The sequence below is a fragment of the Maylandia zebra genome, linkage group LG6 (assembly GCF_041146795.1).
Source record: "Maylandia zebra isolate NMK-2024a linkage group LG6, Mzebra_GT3a, whole genome shotgun sequence".
Classification (NCBI taxonomy): Eukaryota; Metazoa; Chordata; class Actinopteri; order Cichliformes; family Cichlidae; genus Maylandia; species Maylandia zebra.
The window spans coordinates 6,184,383-6,207,886 of NC_135172.1; the positions used below are offsets into that span (position 1 = coordinate 6,184,383).

General features: G+C 41.2%; 2 protein-coding genes across 2 annotated transcripts in view; both read left to right on the top strand.

The window, feature by feature from the left end:
* The window catches only part of LOC101483893 (galectin-related protein), a 94,250-nt gene extending 76,025 nt beyond the window's left edge, over positions 1–18,225 (top strand). Inside the window, exon 7 of the transcript XR_013098820.1 lies at positions 18,216–18,225. The gene's annotated coding sequence lies outside the window, so the exon portion shown is untranslated. The remainder of the gene's footprint in view (positions 1–18,215) is intronic.
* The window catches only part of LOC101482513 (apoptosis-stimulating of p53 protein 2), a 38,596-nt gene continuing 15,837 nt past the window's right edge, over positions 746–23,504 (top strand). The window contains exons 1-6 of the mRNA XM_004572631.3: positions 746–1,101; positions 13,174–13,321; positions 13,620–13,733; positions 18,352–18,428; positions 19,007–19,108; positions 19,720–19,897. Coding sequence (XP_004572688.3) covers positions 1,048–1,101; positions 13,174–13,321; positions 13,620–13,733; positions 18,352–18,428; positions 19,007–19,108; positions 19,720–19,897 — 673 coding nt within the window. The 5' untranslated portion in view covers positions 746–1,047. The remainder of the gene's footprint in view (positions 1,102–13,173; positions 13,322–13,619; positions 13,734–18,351; positions 18,429–19,006; positions 19,109–19,719; positions 19,898–23,504) is intronic.

Consider the following 23,504-nt stretch of genomic DNA (forward strand, 5'->3'; position numbering starts at 1 on the left):
GCACCTTGTGGTGACTGTTGTTGCAATTTCGTGATATATAAATAAAACTGAATCGATTCAGAATTCACTGTACACAAACAGCGTTAATGAAGGTTACAAATGATCTTGTGGCCTCAGACAGTAGACTTACCTCTGTACTGCTAGACAGTGTAGTGTTTGACACTGTTGACCACACTTTTTATTACAGTTGTTAGAACATGTCATAGATATTAAAGGTACTGTGGCACAGTGGTTTAAGTCATATCTGTCTAATGGACTCCAATTTTCTCATGTGTGAGGGAACTTAAAGCAGACAGAGTTAATTAGAGCGCTGTATGTATGTATTTGTCCATCACCTCAGGTTCCAGTTCATTCCATGAGAATTGTGAATATGAAAGATTAAAACAAAATCCCCTGATTAGCCTGTTTCTCTGTAACACAGAGAGACAGAGAACCTTTCACACTCACTGTAAATGTATTCTCTAGTATTATTATGTGAAAATTTCTTTTCTCAGAGCAAAGTGGATATTTATCACTGATGGTCTATTATTTATTTGTTTTCTTTTGCTAGAATTTTAATTTTTTCATAACTCTGTGTATTATTTAGTATCACGGTGGTTTAAATCTCTGATCCCCACAAATCGAAAATGTACACGTTAAAAACATACTCTGGAGAAAGAGTCGCTTTAATTCTGAAAAGATTCGACCGGAAGTGCTGTTCCTGTTTAATGATCGAGTAACTCCAAAACCAAGCCTCGTTAGTGAGATGCTGGGAGCTGATAGGATTAGGAGCGCAGCAGGAGAGCAGCAGCTCGGCTCTCCGCGCTTTGTTTTCTGCTCAGATCATCAAGAGCTGCAGTCTGGTGTGTAAACGCTGCTCTCCTTCAGCTGCATGTAGTTCTCTCTGAAAGCGACCTGCCTTTTTTCTCCAGAGGGCATCCCACCGTACCGCCCATTGCAACAGGTCGAGCAGGAGGTGAAATCTAAAAAAATATACATAGATGTGATGTGACAGTAAAGCGCAGAGAGAGAGGCGGGCAGCAGAGGAGGTTGACGGTGTAAGCTTTGATGGTTTCAGCTGCAGTGGATGCGACAGAGCGGGGACCTGCCAACATGATGCCGGTGAGTGGAAAATCACATTCTGCCTTAATGACCCATTCATGCACAACTGTCACCACCATCTGAGGGCGAAGCTCCGAGTTCAACTTTCTACCACACATCCTTACATAGCTGCATCACGAATTAAATTTATAGGACCACGCACTGAGATCTTCGTGGAATCCTGGAAAGCATTTTTAACTAAGAATGTGTCTCGAAATAACACGTCATGTTTTATAAATTAATATTTTTTGTTGTAGGCTACTTCGCTTCCTCCGACTTTGTAATGTAATGATAAATACTACATATAACACAGTTAATATTTAATCACGCAGTATATTTATGTTTGAAAATAACGATATTAGGTGTAGTTTTAATTTGTGTTAATGTGCAAACGTTCAGCTTTAAATCATGGCTATGGGTGGAGTGTTCTTAGCGGTTTGCTTTGTGTTGATATTGTGTCTTTGCGTTGGGTGCAGTTTGCACAGTGCCTGCTGTCATGCAATGAAAATTAAAGTAACTTTCTTTAACATTCACACTCCTTAGAAATTGTAAAGTGTTCTCACATTTTCTCCTTGATCAACACAAACTGAAATCAACTTGTAAGCAACTTGATCAGTAACATTACTATGACTCACTGTTAAATGTATTACAGTACTCTGTTACAGAGTATATATAATTTTAACCCCTCACATTGTATCTAGCAGATATCTGCTGAATACAATGTGGGGAAGCTTAAACAGAAAAACAGGATCAGTTAGACAACAGATGCCAGTGTGGTGGAATCAGACAGAATAGGGATTACGTGTTCCTCTCATCACGGACCAACTGCAGGTGACACAGAGGATTTGAAGTTGTCTGGTGTCTGTCTGCAGTGACTCAAACAAAGCAGACTTCTCTGTTGCACCAACCAGTGTCACAACCAGATGTGAGCAGCTGTGGATCTACTAATAATAGATTAACACCATTGCATTGCACCATTGTTTTCATGTGGAATGATGGTACTCTTCTGGTTTATGAGAATAAAAAAAGAAAAAAGAAGTGTTGACCTTTTCGTGCATGCTACATCCTCAGTCTTACTTCTGCTGAACAGTTTGACATTTCAGGCTGTGGTGTTCTGGTACTTGTCACATGTCACACTTCCCACTCTTCACTGGTGTCCCGTGTCTGGAAATCACTCATGGCTGCAAATCTGAAGTAATGTGAACTGACCACCAAAGCCAAAGTGTCATTATTTCACTGAAATTCAGATAACTGACACGTTGACTGGTTGGATTTAAGTGTGTTTCAGCTACAGTTATCTGCATTAATGATTGGGGGGGGGGGGGGGGGGGGTTGCACACTAATGGATGGCAGACAAAAGAGGAACTTTATAGACTCTATCAATGAGGAAATGGTGAGATGAACTTCTCATTTATTGTTCTATAGACAGTAACTTCTATTCTTGACTTCATTATTTCTACATAGGTTGTTTGGAGGAAGCTCTTATAAAACAATAGCCAATTTACTCACAACTTGTCTTAAATAAAGGTGTAAAGGTGACACATATTATACTCTATACTAGAGCAGGGCGATATGGCCAAAAATATTTATCACGATATATATTTGAAAATTTGCGATAACGATATAACCGACGATATAATTGATGCGAGACAAAATACAACTCCACAACATTACTAGCGCAAAAAGACAACCTTCCATTTATTTTCACTTAAACAAGAAGCTGGTTTTTATGTACATTAAAGCTTTATAAAAATGTAACAGTGCAAATGCAAATTCCTTGCTGAAAGTTTAACCAAAAGGCATTTCCAGTAGAAATGGGCTGACATATCCTGAGCATAACATGTATAATATCCACTGAAGTTAAAAAGAGGTGCTTTGCAACATTAAACTGCAGTGTGCATTACGCATTTTTCGGACCATAAGGTGCACGGGATTATAAGGCACATTAAGCGAAACAAAGCAGTCAGATAAATCAAACTTTATTAAACTCATTCTTCTTGCTTCCTCCACTTCTGTACCATTGATTCATTAATGTTGAATTCTCTGGCAGCTGCTCTATTCCCATGTTGTTGCAGTATATTAATGACTAACCTCGTATTGTGGATGGATTATCTCAGTTGTTCTCCTGACTGAAGTTTGGTCCGTTTACAGCATCCTGCCATGCGATTGCATTTGTCTCTAACCATGAAGAACCTTCACGTTAACTTTTATAAGTGGAAAAGTGTTAGTGTTCGTCCTCCAGCTTCACTGTTTATGTTATGCTAACATAGCTGTGTCGCTAGCGATCACGTAGCACATCATTATATACCAGCTAGCCCAACTTCAGTAACCCTACAAACGTCACTGCTGTTTAGTTTCCTGTCTTCATTTATGTTGGAAGTGATAACAGAGCTGTACGTTTGATTTTTTTCAGAAATCTCTCAGTCAGAACATGCAATATCATGCTTAGGTAACTAGCGAAACTAGCGAGCTAACTTCCGCTAGCTTCCTGCTAACTTCTAACTCCGTTAAATGTAATAACTTTTGTTTTCATGGATGCCTGGAAGTTAAACTTTATAGTTACACCTGGTAAAGCAGCAATGCTGATCGTTTTATTAAAGATGAAAGAATTTAGACAGTTTTTAACTCTAAGTGATGCTGCAGTGTTGTTTGACCTGAAGTATACGGAGTTTAGGACCCAGATTACTCCCAGATTTAAGAGCATCTTAGTCCGACAAATACGACAATAACGACGGCCGCTTGCATGTTCTGCAAAAAAATGTGCTTTGTTGTGTATCTGATGGACAAACACCAAATCAGTTCCACATCACGGAAGTTGCACCATTTTTACAAACCAATTCTGGTTCATCTGTTTCACTCAACAATCGGCCATGTGCGTATGAAAACAAAGGCACTGCGCATGCGCGTTTTACTCCCATTCTATCGCGATATTTCATTTTCCTATCGTTGCCTAACATTATACCGGTATTACCGTGAACGGTATAATATGGCCCAGCCCTACTCTATACTGCTAAATGTAGCTTTTTTGATTCACACTTCAAAATAATCTTTATTTTTATAAAAATGACAAGTTGAAAAAACAAATCAAAAAACAAAAATCAATTTTTTATCAATGCCAAATATTACGGAACTCTGTAAATTGTTTACAGGCTATTCTGTCACCGAAACAACTTAAACTAAAGTGCTCTGCTACCAATGTACCATTGATTAACCGCAAATGAGTGGTAGTGTCAGGTACTTGCATCATTTTCTAGTCTGACTGTAAATTCACCAGACAGCAGGATATCGACCTGTTTCTCTTGTTCACTCATCTTTATCATTTCTCTTCTAACTGCTTTGATCTTTTTAAACCTTACCCAGACCGCTGGCTTGCGCTGTGGCTGTCGAGCTCTTTGTAGCTTAAGCTACGTTACCTTTGTTAACTTCCTTAAAATATCCATGTTCAGCTGGGTGAAGACAATTTATGATTACGTTTTCATGGTGCTCCACCTACAGTTTATTTTGAACTTTTTGACTTCGCTCATAGTGAAGAGCTTCCATGTTAATGACATGTTGTATGTGCTGTATGTGTACATGTGACTGTTTGCTTAGCTCATAACTGAACCAGACAGGATCAAGAACGCTGGAACAAATCGAGCCCCTGGTCAGCTGATTTGTACAACTTTACTTATGCCGACTTGATTGGCTGCCCTCATTAACAACATAATGAACAGCAGATGGGTGGGGCTTCTATGCTCTCATTCAGAGCCATGTGTCCTCCAACACAACAACTACAGGTTTCTGGATGTTAATGAACAAATGTTGACTGGTTGACAAGTGGGTGGCTGCAGCTCAGGAGGTAGAACAGGTCATCTACCAATCTGTAGGTTGGTGGTTCCATCCCCGGCTGCTGCAGTCTGCAGATACTAACTGATGCATCCATTGGAATGTGAATGTTAGACAGAAAGCACTTAAGCATAGAAAAAAGTGCTCGGATGAATCAGTGAATGAGTGCTTTGAGTGCTCAGGCTGAGTAGAAAGCCGCTGTTTAAGAACCCTTACAACTGAAACAAGGGCAGAGAGTGTCAGCAATGAGAGACGTGTGAAAAGAAACACCAAAGATGCAACACACAGCAGTCATTGTTGTTAACACTTGGATTTACTTGAGCTCTTTTGCATGTTAACGCCGTCTTCTCTGGCAGCCTGACAGAGAGACCCACAAGCAAGAGTAGCCCCAGATCCGTTACACCACATTGTACACTGCCCCCATCAACAACAGGCCCACTCTGCAGGTAGACAGGGTGTCCACTAACTGCCAGCGGACTGCTAATACGCTACCACTGCTGAAACATGATTTCAGAATAAGTGGGAGAAATCTTAATTAAAAGCATTTCCACTGCAGTTAGAAGAGTTCAAGAAAATCACAAAGCTCTATTTTTAAATAGTGGAAGTTGTCAGTATTGTTTCTGCTGAGACAGTTACTGTGGCTCACAAAACAAAAAAACCCAAAACAAAACCTTTGTCAGTCTTTTTTTGTTCGTTTTCCATATTAACTTTGACGTCCAGACTGTAAGAAAAAGCAGGAAACAGAAATTATCTGTTAACCAGAGAGGAAAACCTTACTGCAATGGGGGAAAAAAGAGACATCAGTATTTTCCAGCAGAAGATAAGGAATATAATATTATGTTTAAAATAAAAGGTTCAACCTGATACTTTTGGTAATATTTTGTTTTCTTTACAAGCATATGTTTTTCATTTATTACAGTATATTTAAATTGACCATTTTGTGATTTACAATGTTTTGGAGAACTGTAATAACATTAATAGAGATTATTAAACATATAATTTAGAAACCAGATTTAGAACATTTAGAGCAGCCTATAGAGATTACCTGAACATTTGCTGACCTTTGTATCTAAGACTTTGTCCTTGTCTACTTAAACCTCCAACACTATAAAAGTATACACATATACTATGTTTGTGTATATGAGAGAGAAAAAAAAAGCATAAAAGGACCAGTTTTTGTGATTCAGGATAGTGAAGCAAGCCTTAAATGTTACATAAAAGCTGCCTTTAAAAAGGCAGCACGCCCTATTCATTAAACTGCATCCTCATAATCTTCCAGGCAGAGCTCAGTGGAGCTCATTGTGCTGCTTGGTAACTGTTGCCACAGTGACCAGAAATTAACACTAGCACACTCACTAACACACACACACGATTCAAGGTCATATGGGAACACTATTTATTTAATATTCCTTAGGCGATGAGGAGCTAAAGCATTTGTAACCTTCATGTTAGTTTACAACATCACCCTGGTGCTGATATTCAGGTCTCAAAGGTGCCAATAAAGTCAGACTTGTCCCACTCTGGCTTTGTTTACATCTTTAGGCAGAAGCATTTTGACAGTGAGAGTACTTCCTTCTTTCTTGTTCAATGTATAGTATAAAATTGCGCTAAACATTCAAATGTAGAAAAGTCACCTTCTTGTTGACATCCTCTAACAGACATCAGTAAGAAAATTGGTTTTCACCATATATGTTGGCCAATATGCTAATGTGTTTAAATGTAAGTATATAATCAGCTAATCAGATGGCAGCAACTCCGTGCATTTATCTATTTAGGTATGTAGACATGGACGAGTGGCTGAAGTCCAAACTGAGAGATAGAGTAGGGAGGAAAGGTGATTTAAGTGACACTGCATGGTTGTTGGTGCCAGACGAACTAGCATGAGCATTTCCAGAAACTCCTGGGATTATGTTTAGGTTTAAAGAAAATGGTCTGAAAAACAGAAAGTATCCAGCGAGCAGCAGACCTCTGGTGTAATATCCCTTGTTGATGCCAGAGGTCAGAGGAAAATGGCCAGACTGCTTTGAGCTGATGTGAAGCTCAGCTATATATGTATACATATATACACACACTGCATGTTTATAAGCGCAAACAATGCTAAACACTGCTGATGACAGATGTTACTAGGTAGGTAGATTTAATTAATAGTGTGTAGTGTAATATTATAAGTTGGTAGGTAGGCTAATAAAATTACTTGGTGGGTTACAGACACCAATAGCATCATAACATACACTTTATCAAAAGCTATGACTTTATAGATGATTAGTGAGTAGGTGGGACATATCCTAATATAATCTAACAAAACAATGCCAGTCAATCAGAAGACAATGTTAACAATAGATGTATGGAAGCATTCTGCGTTTATACTGCTCACTGTGGTAGCGTCCTAGACAATGGGGTCGTGTGTATTGTTTATCCAATATTGGTATGTCATGTGATGCTGGTAGCCATATGGCTACAGCCCTCCACAGTGCCTACAAAACATTTGGGATGTGACCTGCAGTGTGGCAGCTGTCAGCATGTTGCCCTGAGCAGAAATAGGATGGATACTGAATGCGGGAATGAAAACAGTCGGCACACTGACAGTGAAATGTGTTTTCAGTCAGTTTGGTTGTGATTTAACACTCTGTTATAAATAATGCATGCTGAGATCAAAACCACTATTCTTTGACCTTTGGCTTTTCCCCGGTCTTGTCTGATAATGTTTCAAATTAGCTTCAGTTCTAATTTTTAAGCTTTGAGCTTCTGATCTCAGGATTATTTGACAGAGTTTCCTAATTTGTCCTGTTAATTATAATAATCAAATTATTTAATTAAATCAGTGATCTACTGTGTTAAATGTTTAGATTTATTAACTGTCACATTTGTAGTGATTGGTGCTTTCATAGATATCTACATCAGCACCAGTATTAAACAAAAATAAAATAAAAATGTTGAGTTTGCAGTTGTAATCTGAGTAGCAACAAAAACAGCTTAAAATGATTTTAATTTGCTAAAATTATGTAATACATTTCTTTTGTTGATTAAAGCTGAACTATATGTATCCATGTGTGTTTGTCTGCTTCTGTTGTGACGTCTCAGTTGTTGGCAAGTCAATAACAGGATTACGAGGCGACTCCATTTTGATCATTGTTAAGACGAAGCTGTTGACCTCTTGCAGACAGTAGATGGATCGTTAATTTCATCCCATACAGCAGTGGGGGTTGTGGTAGTATTAAGCAGCGTGATGCAGCTCTAATTCCTGGCTGGATTAGGAGCTGAGGCCACAGGACTTTAAGGCTCTCCGCCTGTTGACTAGCAGGTTCACTCTTCGGGGCTTTTTAATATTTCAGCTCGCTTTCACATGTTTCCACTTTCAGCTACTATGGGTGCTTATAATGCAGCAGTGTTTCCAGGAGTTCACAGGGTTTTTTCCTCTATGATTGAAATTAATGATGTTGTGGTGGTATAAAATCAAACAGCCTGTACTGTCTTGTTGGAAGGATTTTTTACAGTGTTTTAACTGCAAGATGACAGATTTGGTGTGTGTGTCGTGTTTGTGTTTTTGTGCAAGTGTCTGTGTTCGCTTGTTTATGTGTTCTAGTGAATGAGAGAGTTTGTGTGTCTGTATGCCTTTGAAAGAGCATGTAATGGCTGCAGTGAAGAAGAGCAAGCATGTCAGCATTCTGAAGTTTGTGCTTCGATGCAAAATTTAGTGCTGCTGAAAACAAGGCATTATGATGGTAAAGATGTTAATAATTAATGTTAATGATAATTCAGTGTCCAACCTAACAGGCCACATGTACATTTTTATTGGAATGTGGAAGAAAATAGACAACTTGATTATATCATCTCCTCCTGCTGGTACTGTAACTTCAGCATGCATGCCCATTTCACTTTTGGAGAGAAAGCGTGAAATGGTCACAGTGGACCGGTGTGTCTATTACATGTTTTGCTCACAAACAACAGGTTGCAACGATTGATAGCTGGTGCTTCTGGGCAGACATTTATGGAAATGCCTGGTGTGAAGTGTTACTCATCTCAGCTGACTATTTATGTTACCCATTTTAATCAGAGCTACAAGTGAAACTAAAGGTGACTGAGGTGAAAAAAGTGCACGTACTCACAAATGTAGTCTGTTTTTAGGATCTGTTGATGTTCAGGAATCAGTGGTACCAATGACAAGAGACTCCCAAGAGAAACCTTCTTTCCTCCATCATCTCTGATTGGCTGCAGTGTTTCCTGGTCGACCTCAGCTGAGTGACTGATGACAGTGGCCCACTTTGTCTGAACCTGAAGGAAGACGGCATTGCCCCAGTTTTCTTTATGTAGGACAGTAGGCAGGCTGGTTGACGGCTTCTCACTGAGACCATTAAATCTCTTTCAGAGTCATTCACTGGTTCAGTTAGAGCCTTTGTTGGTTTTATTATTTCTAACACTATTGCAACTTAAATTTCTTGAGTATTTCCATTTTCTGTTGACAAGAACAGCTACTGTAGCCTGCAATAACATAAAACAAAATCGTTCTTAAGAGCTAAAAGGCCAGGAGAAATGATTGGGGCTAAATAGAAAATTACACTTTTCTTTCTGACAATGTTCATTTACATTTGCTGAGCAGAGTAATCTTACAGTTTGACTGAACGAGACCAAAATGAACAACGCCCTTAGCAACCTTTCTTATAGTAATTAGGACTAAAGTGAAAAGATTCTTTTATTTAATTTGAAAAAAATTACACTCATGTGTGACCTCATGGTGCCCAATCATTGGCAAGCTTGGAACTGCCCATTTTAGCTCTGTCATGGTGATACTGTGGACTTGTTTCAAAGCCTGAAGTCCAGATTCTCTATGGTAGTCACTTTTTCTCAGTTATATCCACATGAGACATTTTAGTTTTCTCATCTTTTCCTCACACTACTGTCTTGCAGAAAAAATAGAAAGCACATGAACAAATTCAAAAAACCAAGAAGATTGAATGTTGCATATATGAAAGTTATTGTTTTAGTCATGTTTCAGGTAATATTCCTATAGAATCTCTGACAAGCAATCCTCAGGTTAGTGACTAAAAAGGTAAACTGTGTGGACTGAAGTACCCACTGATTTGTCAGAAATTATCAATAAGACTGAATGTCACATCCATGTGCCCAGTAATTTATCCCTTTGTATATTTGCAGTTGAGCTCTCATTTCGGTCAACTGTATTTGTGGTTTTGAGTAAACTGTTTCAAGACCTTTTTGGATGACTCAGTGACATTTGGCTCACATACTTGTGTTCCCCCCAAGATGAACTAATACCGTTTTCTCCTGTTACACCTTAACCAGGCCAAGTACTGTAACAACAAAGAGGGTTGTAAATTGGTTTCAGCTGCTTTGGTGTTAATGAAATTACTAACCTGTGCACGCCAACAATGAGACAGACCTAAAACAGGAATGGTTTTACAGGTGGAGGCCTTTGCCCATGTCTCCTTTGTGCGAGTGTCACGACTCACTCGATAAAGCCTCTTTTAATGATACAAAGAGCGGCTAGGTCCACACGGCTTCAGGGCGCACCACGTGATCATCAATTTCTGTCACTTGGTCAAAGACCCTCTGCCCCCGGAATCAGTGACGGACGTCGCCACTGAGCACATGATTGCCGTGATTGCCTCCCCGTATACTGCCCCCAACACGTTATTAAACGCTGTTCAATTCGTACCCGGAATTAGGGGACAGGCGCGGGGTAACTGTGTGTTTTGCCCTTGGATTTCAATATCAGCGGCACTTTGGGATACTTGTGAATATCACCATGAACACATTTCACCCACTCCGCTTTCAGCAATGCCCCGGGGCGAACCAAGCTTTGGTGCATAAGGCTCTGCGTGCAGACCGTGTCCCCCAAAGCATGGCGCATACCCCCATGACTCCTTACCGGGACGCTGTAGTACCTCCTGAACCGGGGGAGGGTGTCGGAGCCTGAGCGATGTGAGTCTGGCATACCAGCTGAGTTTCGGCACCACTGTAAAGGGCCGTGACCGACACGCCGTTCTTTCGATTGTGTAACTGTTTTTTCCCCTAAATTGATTGTGCACTCGTATTAATTCCCTGGTTCGGCACACACACCAGCCAGCTTTCAACCCGCCCGCACACTTCTCCTCTCGTGTCCGACCTCGCTATGTGAAGGGAGAAACCTTGTTTGGTTGATTATTTCCACCTGGCCCTCCAGCCTCCCTGGCCCTGCCCCTTGAGCTCACTGCGCCATCCCTCCCCCTGCAGCTGAGCCAGGGACCACGCCTCCACCACAATGATGGCACAAGCATACATTGGCCCTTATTCACAAACAGTGTGCATAAATCATGCATTGAAACTTTCATGCACAAACCCAAATTTTATCAATATTTGTATAGCTGATTTGTACTTCACAAACAACTTTACAAATGTGAGTACAAACAAATGAAAGCCTGACTGACTTAGAAAACTTACACACATGTTTGCAAAATGAATACTAGTATATTTATATTTATCCTTATAAATAGTAGATGATAATATTATTACCAATAATGATATAGTGATCTTATTGTTAATTAGGTCACTATATACAATTTTCAAAAACATGGTAAGCCACAACATGGTTGGACTTGTTCTTTTTCTTCTTTTGGCTGTTCCCGTCACCAGTCGCCACAGCATATCATCTGCCTTCATCTCACACTATCCCTGGCATCCTTTTCTGTCACACCACCCCCTCTTTTATCCATGAACTTCTTGGGGGTTGCTGTAACTCAGGAGGTGGGGCAGGTGATCTACTAATTGGAAGGTTGGTGGCTCCTGAAGCTCCATCTTCAAACATCCTTTGTCCAGTATATTCACTATCCCTCCTCTATATATGTCCAAACCATTTCAACCATGCCTTTCTAACTTCAGCACTGACATTCGATTTCCAGCTTCAAACTCATGATTCTGACACTCTTAACCTGCACAACACTATTTCCATGCTTTTCTTTTAAGGTTACACTTGCTTCATTTCTCTTCATATTTACTCTGTGGTAGAAGAGTGTGACTCCACCTCCATTGCAGTAGCATTTAGCTTAAAATACTGTTTTGTCTTTTTTGAATGCTCAGTCCCTCCCTTTTTATATCTTGTTGGCATATGCATCATATATGTTTTTGTTCTTTTGAGCTTTTTTCAGACCACATTGACTGGAATGAATAAAACAGAAATCAGGGCAGAAAGAGCTGTGCAAAATGAGAAAAGCCAGCTCAGGGATGTCAAGTTGAAGATTTTAATCCTTGGACCAGCTTTGTGGATGGGAACCTTTAGAAGAAGCTCTGATAAGCCTTTGAGCATGTTGTTGGTTAGTGCCTAGTTCACAGGATAAGTAAAGGCTGAAAAGTGCTGAGTGCTGCATCCACGCAGGTTGGCAGGCTGTGGGAAGTAATCTGGCTGTGGGCCTACCCTGCTGGAGTAACAGATGGCTCATTGCATCATGGGAGTTCTGTCCACAAATATCTGTAATAGTTGTAAATAGCACAAAAGCTGCAATAAAGGTAAAAAGGGCAGGTTTTGTTTTCAGTGAAACTGTTATGTTGCATGCTGTTTTACTGAACACAGTCTGTTAACGGACTATTCCAATGATTTTGGTTGTAACACTTTAAACAGAACATTGGAAACCTGACAGCCCTTGGAACTATTTTAAGTTTGTGGATGTTGTACAGGTCTGTTGTGAAAGTGAGGTTGGCGATCTTATGATGTTACTGGTTGAGTTTTACTTATGGTTATGCTTATGAGTGGGTACTAACCAAAACATATGAGCATGAGTAGCAGAATGAACCTCATCCAAGGGTTGTCTGAGTAGCAGAGTGAAGCTTTTGGTCATGCAGGAAGTAGACCGTTCAACCACATTGCAAGAGGACAGTTGAGGTAGTTCTGGCATCTGATTAGGGTGCCTCCTTTATAGAAGGAGGTGATATGGCCTCAAAATTATATCACGATATTTTAAGAAAATTTGCAATAATTATATTTTATGACAATATAAAAAAGGCTTTGTTGATGCTCAGTTCCTTTCAATTCAATTTCAGTTTTGTTTATATAGCACCAAATCACAACAAAATTGGCCTCAAGGTACTTTATTATTTTAAGGTACAGACCCAGTAATACACAAGCTCACAGTTGTAAATCAGTGACGCGGATCTCTCATCCTGCTTTTCAAGTGAGCTACTGTCATTGATGACAGTCTTCCTAATTTAAAGGTAGTCTATTGAAACAACGTGAACGTGAACCCTGAATTCTTATTACCAAAATGTATTTTGTAATTGTAGATGTTCCTAACTGTGTACCTCAGCAACAATAACCAACACTTTAGTGAAGTCCCCATCACACCAGAGACACTGTGCAGAGATGTGGTGGAGCTCTGCAAGGAGCCTGGCGAGTCTGACTGCTATCTGGCTGAGATATTGAGAGGCTCAGGTGAGTTTCTTGTGTCAAGTAGATATCCAAACTGCTAGTAGTGACCTAATAATAATAATAATGAATTGCGGTATTCATTCACGTGAACCTCAAATACACAAACACTGATATGGTTGTAGCTATATCTCAAAAGTAGCCATAATGTGACTTTCAGGTCAGGTGATAAGAACTATAGTTTCACACATAGTTTTTGGCCCTATAGTGTAATTATATCATGATTGATTAATTCCATCTCTTTTTGTAACAAAGGGTTAATGTTATATTCTTTAACGTTGTATGCTTTTTTTCAATCAATCAGAACGTGTTGTTGGAGATGGAGAACAGATGCTGGAGGTGTTGCAGCGATCAGGACAGCAGAGGGGAGAGGTACGTTATCTCCTCCGTCACCAAAGAGCACCTGGACGAGAATCAGGTAAGAAAGAAATTTAATGGCTAAAGGTAATTAAAAAACTGACATACTATGTTATTTAATAAAGGACCACACACCACCAGAACAGTCTCAGTACTATTTGGCACTCATAACATTTAAAAAGAAAAAATTAAAATGTCCAAACAGTCGTAACTACAGTACAGGTTATGATTTAGGTACAACATTTAGGTCTAAGCTAATTTATAATTATAAGTAATCAATTGAATGTTAATTATGAAGAATTTGATAGACAGTATCCATCCTCTCACTTTTGATGGCAGGTATGGATCCTGTGGTTAACTCAGTGGAGTGGCAGTACTGGTGTATCCCCTTTGTAAATATACAGATATACCTCTATCCATCTATTAGTTGATATACAGAGGTGGCAAAAGAACACACATTGTTCACATTTTTCACAAGTACAGATGCTTGTGTTTGAAAAGTAAAAAGGTGAGTGTTCCTCTAATTCTCTTGACAGTGTATATACAGAAAATATTGGCACTATTGAAGGTCCGAATGAGCACAGTGTATCTTGTAGGTTACTTTGCTTTCACTCGTTCGTCCATCCATCTTCTTTCGCTTATCCAGGGCCGGGTCGCGAGGGCAGCAATCTAAGCAGAAAAGCCCAGACCTCCCTCTCCCCAGCCACCTCCTCCAGCTTGTCTGGGGGAACACCAAGGCGTTCCCAGTCCAACCGAGAGATATAATCTCTCCAGCATGTCTTGGGTCTGCCCCGGGGCCTCCTCCCGGTGGGACATGCCCAGAACACCTCACCCAGGAGGCATCCTTATCAGACGCCTAAACCACCTCAGCTGGCTCCTTTTGATGTGGAGGAGCAGCGGCTCTACTCTGAGCCCCTCCCAGATGGCAGAACTTCTCACCCTATCTCTAAGGGAGAGGCCAGTCACCCTTTCTCTGAAGGGTGACTGGCTCACAGAACGAGTATCTGTGATCTCGTTCTTTCGGTCACTATCCACATCTTGTGGTACATAAGGGATGTAGATCGACCGGTAAATCAAGAGCTTCGCTTTTAAACTCAGCTCTCTCTTCACCACGACAGATCAGTTTAGTGTCCGCATCACTAATCCATCTGTTGATCTCTCGCTTCCTTTTCCCGTCACCCGTGAACAAGACCCCGAGATACCTAAATGCCTGCACTTGGGGCAGGAACTCGTCACTGACCCAGAGTGGGCACTCCACCCTTTTCTGGCTGAGGACCATGGCTTCAGATTTGGAGGTGCTGATCCTCATTCTCACCACTTCACACTCAACTGCGAACTGTTCCAGTGTGACCTGGAGGCCATCATCCGATGAAGCCAATAGAACCACATCATCTGTGAAAAGCAGAGATGAGATTCTGAGACCACCCAACTAAAAGCTGTTCACCACCTCATAATTCTGTCAAATAAAAATTATGAACAGAATCGGTGACAAAGGGCAGCCCTGGCCAAGAATGAGTCCGACTTATTGCCGGCTATCCGGACCAAGCTCTTGCAACGGTTGTATAAGGATCAAATGGCCTGAAGCAATGGACCAGACACCCCATACTCCCGAAGCACCTCTCACAAGACACTCTGAAGGACACGGTCTTCTCCCAGTCCACAAAACACACGTAGATTAGTTGGGCAAGTTCCCATGCACCCTCAAGTATCCTTGAGAGGGTAAAGAGCTGATCCTGTGTTCCATGACCAGGATGAAAACCGCATTGTTAATGCTGTATCAGAGGTTCGACTAGCGGGTGGACTCTCCTTTCCAGCACCCTGGCATAGACTTTCCCAGAGAGGCTGAGGAGTGTGAGCCCCCTATAGTTGGACACACCCTTTGGTCCCCGTTCTTAAAGATGGGAATCACCACCCTGGTCTGCCAATCCAGAGGAACCACCCCTGATCTACACACAACATTGTAGAGGCATGTCAACAAAGACAGCCCTACAACATCCAGAGCCTCCAGGAACTCAGGGCGGACCTCATCCACCCCAGGGGCTCTGCCACCAAGGAGTTGTTTAACTGCCCCAGTGACCTCGCCCCCGGAGATAGGCTAGTCGTCCCCCTCAGACTCTGCTTCCTCCACAGAAGACGTGCCAGTGGGATTAAGGAGGTCCTCAAAGTATTCCTTACAATGCCCGACTATGTTTTCAGTCAGAAGTCAGCAGCGCTCCACCCGCACTATACACATTGCAGGTGGAGCACTGCTTTCCCCTCCTGAGTCGTCTGATGGTTTGCCAGAATCTCTTCGAGGGAGTCCTCGTTAGAGACCAAATTTCTAAGATTTTTAGGCCAAAGTGCAATAACCTCAGTTTTATCTGAATTCAGAAGCAGAAAATTAGAGGTCATCCAGGTCTTTATGTGTTTAATAGACTCCAATTTTTTCTCGTAAATGGAGAGTCCTCTTCACACACTAAGGATAATTATGGAGTTCCACAGGCTTCAGTGCTAGAACCAATTCTGTTTAGATTATACATGCTTCTTTACATGCAGTATACAAAGTATTAAAGACAGCATTAAAGACATAAAAACCTGGATGACAACTAGTTTTCTGCTTCCAAATTCAGATGAAACTGAGCTTATTGTACTTGGCCCTTAAAGAGTCTCAGAGGGATGCTGAAAGGTTCATGCATTTATTACTTCCAGGCTGGACTAGTGTAATTTGTTATTGTCAGGATGTCCTAAAACTCCCTGAAAAGCCTTCAGCTAATCCAAATTGCTGCAGCAAGAGTACTGACAGGGACTAGAAACAGATTTCTCCTGTTTTGGCTTCCCTTCATTGGCTCCCTGTTAAATCCAGAATGGAATTCAAAATCCTGCTCCTCACATACTGTCATGGTTCACTGTGTGGCTGGCAGGAAATAGAACCCAAACACAGGAGTCATACGCGGGGAGGGATGAACTCAAAACGGCAGCTTTATTGCTGGAAAAACACATAGGTACTAAACTAAACACAAGGAGCTATAAACAAGAAACTCAAATCAAAAACCAGAGACACGAGGGAGCTACACTGGAAACACAAGGACATAGGAGCGCGGAGGAAACACACAGTGAGGGGACAACGCCACACAGAACAGAGGGGGACATTGACATAAGTACACAGAAGGTAACGAGGGAAGTGGAAGCACACGGGGAACACAGCTGAGGACAATTACACATAACAGAGTGGGGGAGGACACGAAATTCTGACACCAAGACGCGGACCTTAAACATAACACAGAGAGTACACAGAGACAGCCGAGAGAAGCAGAGAGAGAGAGAACATGATGGAAAGAGGAAAACACAGAGCACAAGGAGTATGAGCAAAACACAATAGCTCACATCACTATATACACAGCCACACAGAGGGAGACAAAGGGGGATAACGACACGAGAGGAAATCCAGTAAATTAACCTGAACAACTTAGGACCCATAGAATAACAAATGAACTTAACATGACACAGGAACACAGGAAAACTAAGAACGCTGGGTCAAATGACCCAGAATCTTGACACATACAAGGCCTTGAATAATCAGGCCCCATCTCATCTTAATGACCTTGTAGTACCATATCACCTGATTAGAGCACTATGCTCTCGCACTGCAGGCCTACTTGTTGTACCTAGAGTATTTAAAAGTAGAATGGCAGGCAGAGCCTTCAGTTTTCAGGCCCCTCTTCTGTGAAAGCAGCTTCCAGTTTGGATTCGGGAGACAGACTGTCACGAATCGCCGTGCGGCAGGCAGGAGTAGGACCCAAAATGCAGGACTCACAGGCACGAGGGAATGAACTCAAAACTCAGCTTTATTCGCTGGCAGAACAAAAATACAAACTAAACTAAACTAAACTGGGAAACCACAAACTAAGAATTCACAGAGAGACACAGGGAGATCCACACACGGCATGAGGGACGACGTCATGCTGAACAGAGGGAGACGCAGACAGAAATACACAGAGGGTTAACGAGGGAAGTGGGAACACACGGGGAACACAGGTGACACTGATAATCATAACGAGACAGGGCGGGGTGAACTGAACATGACATGTACGGGCGTGAGAGTCACAAAGTAAACAGGAAGTGCACAGAGGTTCAGACAGGAGGAGAGAGAGCACGGGGAAAACACAGACATAACGGGCTGGGGAAACATGGAATAAAACATAAGGAGAGACGAGGGCTCACAGATACACAGAGGGGCACACAGGGGGTAAAAGCCATGAAGGGAAAACACTTAGGGAACAACACAACAGGGCAACTCAGAAAACATGGCCTAAGCAAGGAACAAAATACAAACATACAAGAAAACTAAGAACACTGGGCCAACATGGCCCAGGACCATGACACAGACACTATCTCTACTTTCAAGATTAGGCTTCAAACTTTCCTTTTTGCTAAGCATATAGTTAGGGCTGGACCAGGTGACCCTGAATCCTCCCTTAGTTACTCAGCAATTGACTGCTGAGTAACTAAGGCTGCTGGGGGCTTATTATTATGCACTAGTATTTTATCGTCATTCACCTTTTTCACTCACTATGTGTTTATATACATTGTTGTCAATCTTGGCTTATCCTGACCATCTTCTGCACCAACACTGGATAGGCAGTAGAGCATGGCTAAAATGATTAAATTCTTCATTAGTATTTACTGTGTTTTGTGTCCAGTTGGATCCAGGGCTGCAGATCAGATGATGAGGAGAAACCAGGTGAAAGCCTCGTTGGAGAGATGTCTGGAGAATGGGGTGAGAGACTTTTACTGTGATTTTGATAAAAATAAATCAGTGTGTTTTGCCTTGGCTTACATTTTTATTACCGACTAACATGAATCCCTTCAAACACATTCATAGATATTGCATTTTGAGTTTCTGTGATCAGCAGTCCCCAAACTTTTTTGTGCCACGGACCGGTTTATGTCCAACAACATTTTCATGGACCGGCCTTTAAGGTGTCGCAGATAAATGCAACAAAATAAAACCAGTACCCATACTAAAAAAAAGAAGATTTATTCATAACGCACGGGAAAAGACCCAGAGAAACCAAGTTAACGATAAAAACGATAAAAAGAATAATGCTAAAAACCGACAAAAACCCTGAAAACCATGAATTTCACATCCAAGCCTGAACTCTCGCAGCCGGGTACCAAACGACTCATGGACGGGTACCGGTCCATGGCTCGGGGGACCGCTGCCGTAAATGGCTGAACAGAAAGTTGTGCATTGCACCTTAAAATGCATGAAGGTTGTGACAGCTGGACAGTGTAATGTGTCTTTTAGTATTTCTGTCTGTGTGAAAGTGAACTCTGACTGTATCTGCGTTACAGGTTTCAGCTCCTTGTCTGGACATGACGCTGAATGAGCTGCACGACCTGGCAACCCGACAGCAGCAGCAGATCAGTGCTCAGCAGCAGCTGCTGGCCTCCAAGGTAAAACACACCATACACAACTATTACTACTGTTACTACTACTGGTGTTACCACTTATATTGATGCTGATACTATTTTAAATGCAGTTCACAATAACCTCTTGCAGTTGCCTATGGATGCTTATTAACTACTTCTTGTACTCCGTTTGCCCCCTGGACTAGTATACCAAACAAAGCTCTGTGCAAACAGAGACTAATGTTCATACTAAAGTGATGTACATGATTCGACTGTGACTACACAAGCCTTCTATACCTCATGTGAATGGCTAGATATATTTTACAAGATGTACTGTAAATTTATTATTTATTTATTAACCTTTATTTAACCAGGAAGATCCCATTGAGATTAAAAACCTCTTTTTCAAGGGAGACCTGGCCAAGATAGGCAGCAGCAGATGTCTCACAGTTACAGAAATTACTCAAACACAGGCAGCAACAACACACATGCAACAATAAGTGAAAGAATACAAATAAAATAAAAAATAAAATTCAAATAAAAATAAAAAAGTCAATGTTTCATGTCTTCCAGTTAAAGTATATCAGGAAGAAATCGGTGTAGCTGTTTAGCATGATATGATATGATAAAGACCTGAAAAGCATTGTGTTTTGCAGGAGCAGCAGCTACGGTTCCTGAAACTGCAGGATCACCAGCAGCAGCAACAGGAGGCGTCAGAACAGGAGCGGCTGTGGCAGCTCAGGGAGAATGCGCATAACCAGGAGGCCAAACTGCGACGAGTCCGGGCCCTAAAGGGTCAGGTGGAACAGAAACGCCTAAGTAATAGCAAACTAGGTCAGTGAGCCATGCGACTACATAGGCTTTGTAACATTTTGCAGAGCTTCTTTATTCTTATCCAAAACATTAGTTTTGAACTGTTTTATGTGTCACATATTCCTGGGCCTAATTGTATAAAATCAATATGAAGCACTAATGCACCGACAAGTTTGGCACATTAGTTTGGGGCAAACATCAACATGGGAAAAACATTAGAAAACTATTTAAGAAATTTTTCGTTTCATAAATAGTCTAATTTTTGTATTTTTTAAAATAAACTTGGGATTTTTTTAAATGGGAGCTAATATTCTCATATCCAACTCTATATTTCTGTTCACTGACTATCAGAAAAGCTAAAGAAGAGGTACTGGCGCCCCACTGTTCATTTTCAATCCCAAACTCGTGGTGTAAGTCAACTTTCTTTTGACTGGCTACCCTTCTTAAACAAAAGGTTTACAGGCAGCTGGTGTTACGTATAAGGAGAAGAGGCTCTAAATAAAATTCAACCGTCCAAGTTGTTATTCAATTCAATTTTCTTTTATACAGCGCCAAATCACAACAACAGTCGCCTCAAGGCACTTTATATTGTAAGGTAGACCCTACAAAAATACATACAGAGAAAAACTCAACAATCAAATGACCGCTTATGAGCAGCACTTTGGCAACAGTGGGGAGGAAAAACTCCCTTTTAACAGGAAGAAACTTCCAGTAGAACCAGGCTCAGAGAGGGGCGGGGCCATCTGCTGTGACAGGTATACCAGTACAGGCCGTGGTCATACATGAGAAATCAGTTGCAAACAATCCAAGTAACGCAAGCAACAGGAAAAGTCAATGAAATACTCTAAATCAGATCAGTTAGGATAGTAGTAGGCAACACAAGGAATACTAGGAATTACTGGAAAGCTTTACTGCAAAGAGTACAGTCTGGCTTAAGATTGTTGTGACGGTATATATACTGAGGAGACTGACTAACTGAACACTGGCCTGGCACAAAAATAGCAGGAAACAGAACAAAGTAAAGTGTAAGACAAATTTAAGTAAAACAGAATGTGACTGTTCATGATGGTGTGATTGAGATGACCATATTAGGGATATGTGCTTTTACTAATCATCATCCAGAACCATGTGTAGAAAAATGCTTTCTGATAGGAATTGACTACATAAATTTTAACCGAATATACGTGGTAAATCTGAATCAGAGAAACTTTATTAATCTCAGAGGAAAATTCAGTTTCAAAGAAAATGAGTGCAGAAACAGAGATATTGATAGATAAATGTTAAGATAAATATAGAGATAGGTATAAATATAAATATAAAAGGACAAGTATGTGCAAATATGTCATGGTGTACAAAAATGAGAGGGTGCACTGAGATGTGATTTGTTCCGTTCCACATGTGTGGACCTGACTGAAGAGTTTGATAGCAGCGGGAAGGAAAGACCTGTACCACAACTCAGACAGGCGAGGTTGAAGGAACCTGTTGCTGAAACTACTCTTCAGATTGTCCAGTGTGTTATGGAGGGGGTCCATGTCCATGATTGCCTGCAGTCTTGCAAGCATTTTGTCAAAGATCACCACCTCCGTGGCGAACTTCATGCCAAAAACAGACTCGGCCTTCCTGAATTTGTTCAGTCTGTTTGCGTCCTTCTCTTTGATGCATGCACCCCAGCATGCCACAGCAAAGAAGCTACTGCTCGCAGTGTTCAAATGACAGAAAAGAATGCTAAACAGCACGTCGACAATGCTATATAAACACCATCATCAGATTAAAAAAATGAATACTACCTTTTATGGTTTACAGCAGGGATGTCAAACTCAATTGCACAGGGGGCCAAAACTTAAGGCACACTTTAGGTCGCGGGCCAAACAAGATAAACATTTATTGAACACTAAAACAATGTTTTTTAAACATAAATATGAATAAAAACAGACAGGAATATTATTCCAGAAAAAAATAAACTTTAAATATTTTGCTCTTCATAAAAATATATCCTGTCAAAATTATGCAAGTTAGAAATATGAACATGCTGCCAAAACCCCAGAAAAAATAAATGAAAGCAAACACAAGGTTGGAGCCGCATGTAGCTGAGGCGTTGCTTCAGGAATGGAACTAATAAACTGTGCGGGCCATTCAGTGTGGTACTTTGCCTTGAGTGTATCATTACACTGCAGCTCCATCTGAATCTGCACAGGTGCAGTTTCCACATAAATGGGTTTCAAAGCAGCTCGAAATTCTCTTTTTGTGCTTCAAAGTCACCAAAGCGCCGGGCATACTCAGTGCGCAGTGCGCTCAGTTTATCAGCAAAGTGCGCCGACTTGGTTCAACATTACTTGGCAACAGGGAAAGTGAGGTGATAGGTTTGTAGTTTGAACCTATTTGCTGGAACGTTCAAGACAATTTGATTACACAGCAAAAGCAAGACACAAGTAGGCAAAGTTCTTCGTGTTACTCATGCATGAGGGAGAGAACCACGACAAGCGCCGTTCCTTCGCTTGACCCCAGTCGCTCTCGTCCGCTCCCCCATAACATTGTTCCTTTATTGAGCTCACATGAATACACATAGGTTCATTAACACATGACGTATACATACACACAAAGAGTACCTTGCCTGTGCGTTGTGTAAGTGTGTGTGTGTGTGTGTGTGGGGTCAGTGTGTGACCCCATAAATGACTTCCCTAAACCTGCTGGTCTGTAAGTCCAGCAGTCCATCTAAACAAAAGGCACTTAGACTAAAACTGACATGGCTACGTTTATCCTACCATAAAACAACAAGAGAAGGTACGCCCTCTCCCATGCTCCCAGGATGTGGTGTGAATGCCAGAACACTCTGGAAGTCTTTGCAGACTCCTAAGGATCACACATCGTATCACTACACAATCGATTATACACCTCTAAGCATATATGGTTAAATATTGCTAAGCATAAATGACAATCAACAATATAAACCTGACATGAGGCAAGTTGCACTGGTGCATTTGTGACTGCTTCACTTCAAATGCCTTCACTGCATCATACATGCCGTGTCCATGAACTGACAGATTTCCTTGCCGAGCTCAAAAACTCTATTGAGAACTTTTCCCCAACTCAGCCAACAGACCTCTGTATGATAAGGAATGTCAGCAAGCTCTGAATCTATTTCCTACATAAAAGACTGAAATTGACGGTGATTCAAACCTTTAACTCGGTGATCATTACATGCTCCATTTTTAGGACTCTACCACACAGCCTTTCCTGGTGTGTGATGCAGTGATATGCTGTTAACTCACCGGTACATTTCTCCTCCTTGCGCATCTTTACTCTCATCCTGCCGACGAGTCCACTTTTTTTCACCGCACAACACCGGCGCTCCATCTGTTGTAAGTCCAACAAGTTTGTCCCAGGGCAGTTTCATGTCGGTCACACTTTGACATGCGTTTTCAAAAATGTCTTTTCCTGTCGTTGTCCCGTGCATCGATTTAATGTCCAATATTTCCACTCCACGGATGAAGATGGCCAGCCGTGCAATGTCCATCATGTCTGTACTTTCATCCACAGCAAGAGAGTATGCCCAGTACAAGGTTTTAAAAAAACCTATTCAAACTGAAAATGAGTGTAATGGTTATCTTTAAATAAGTAGTGCAGGGTA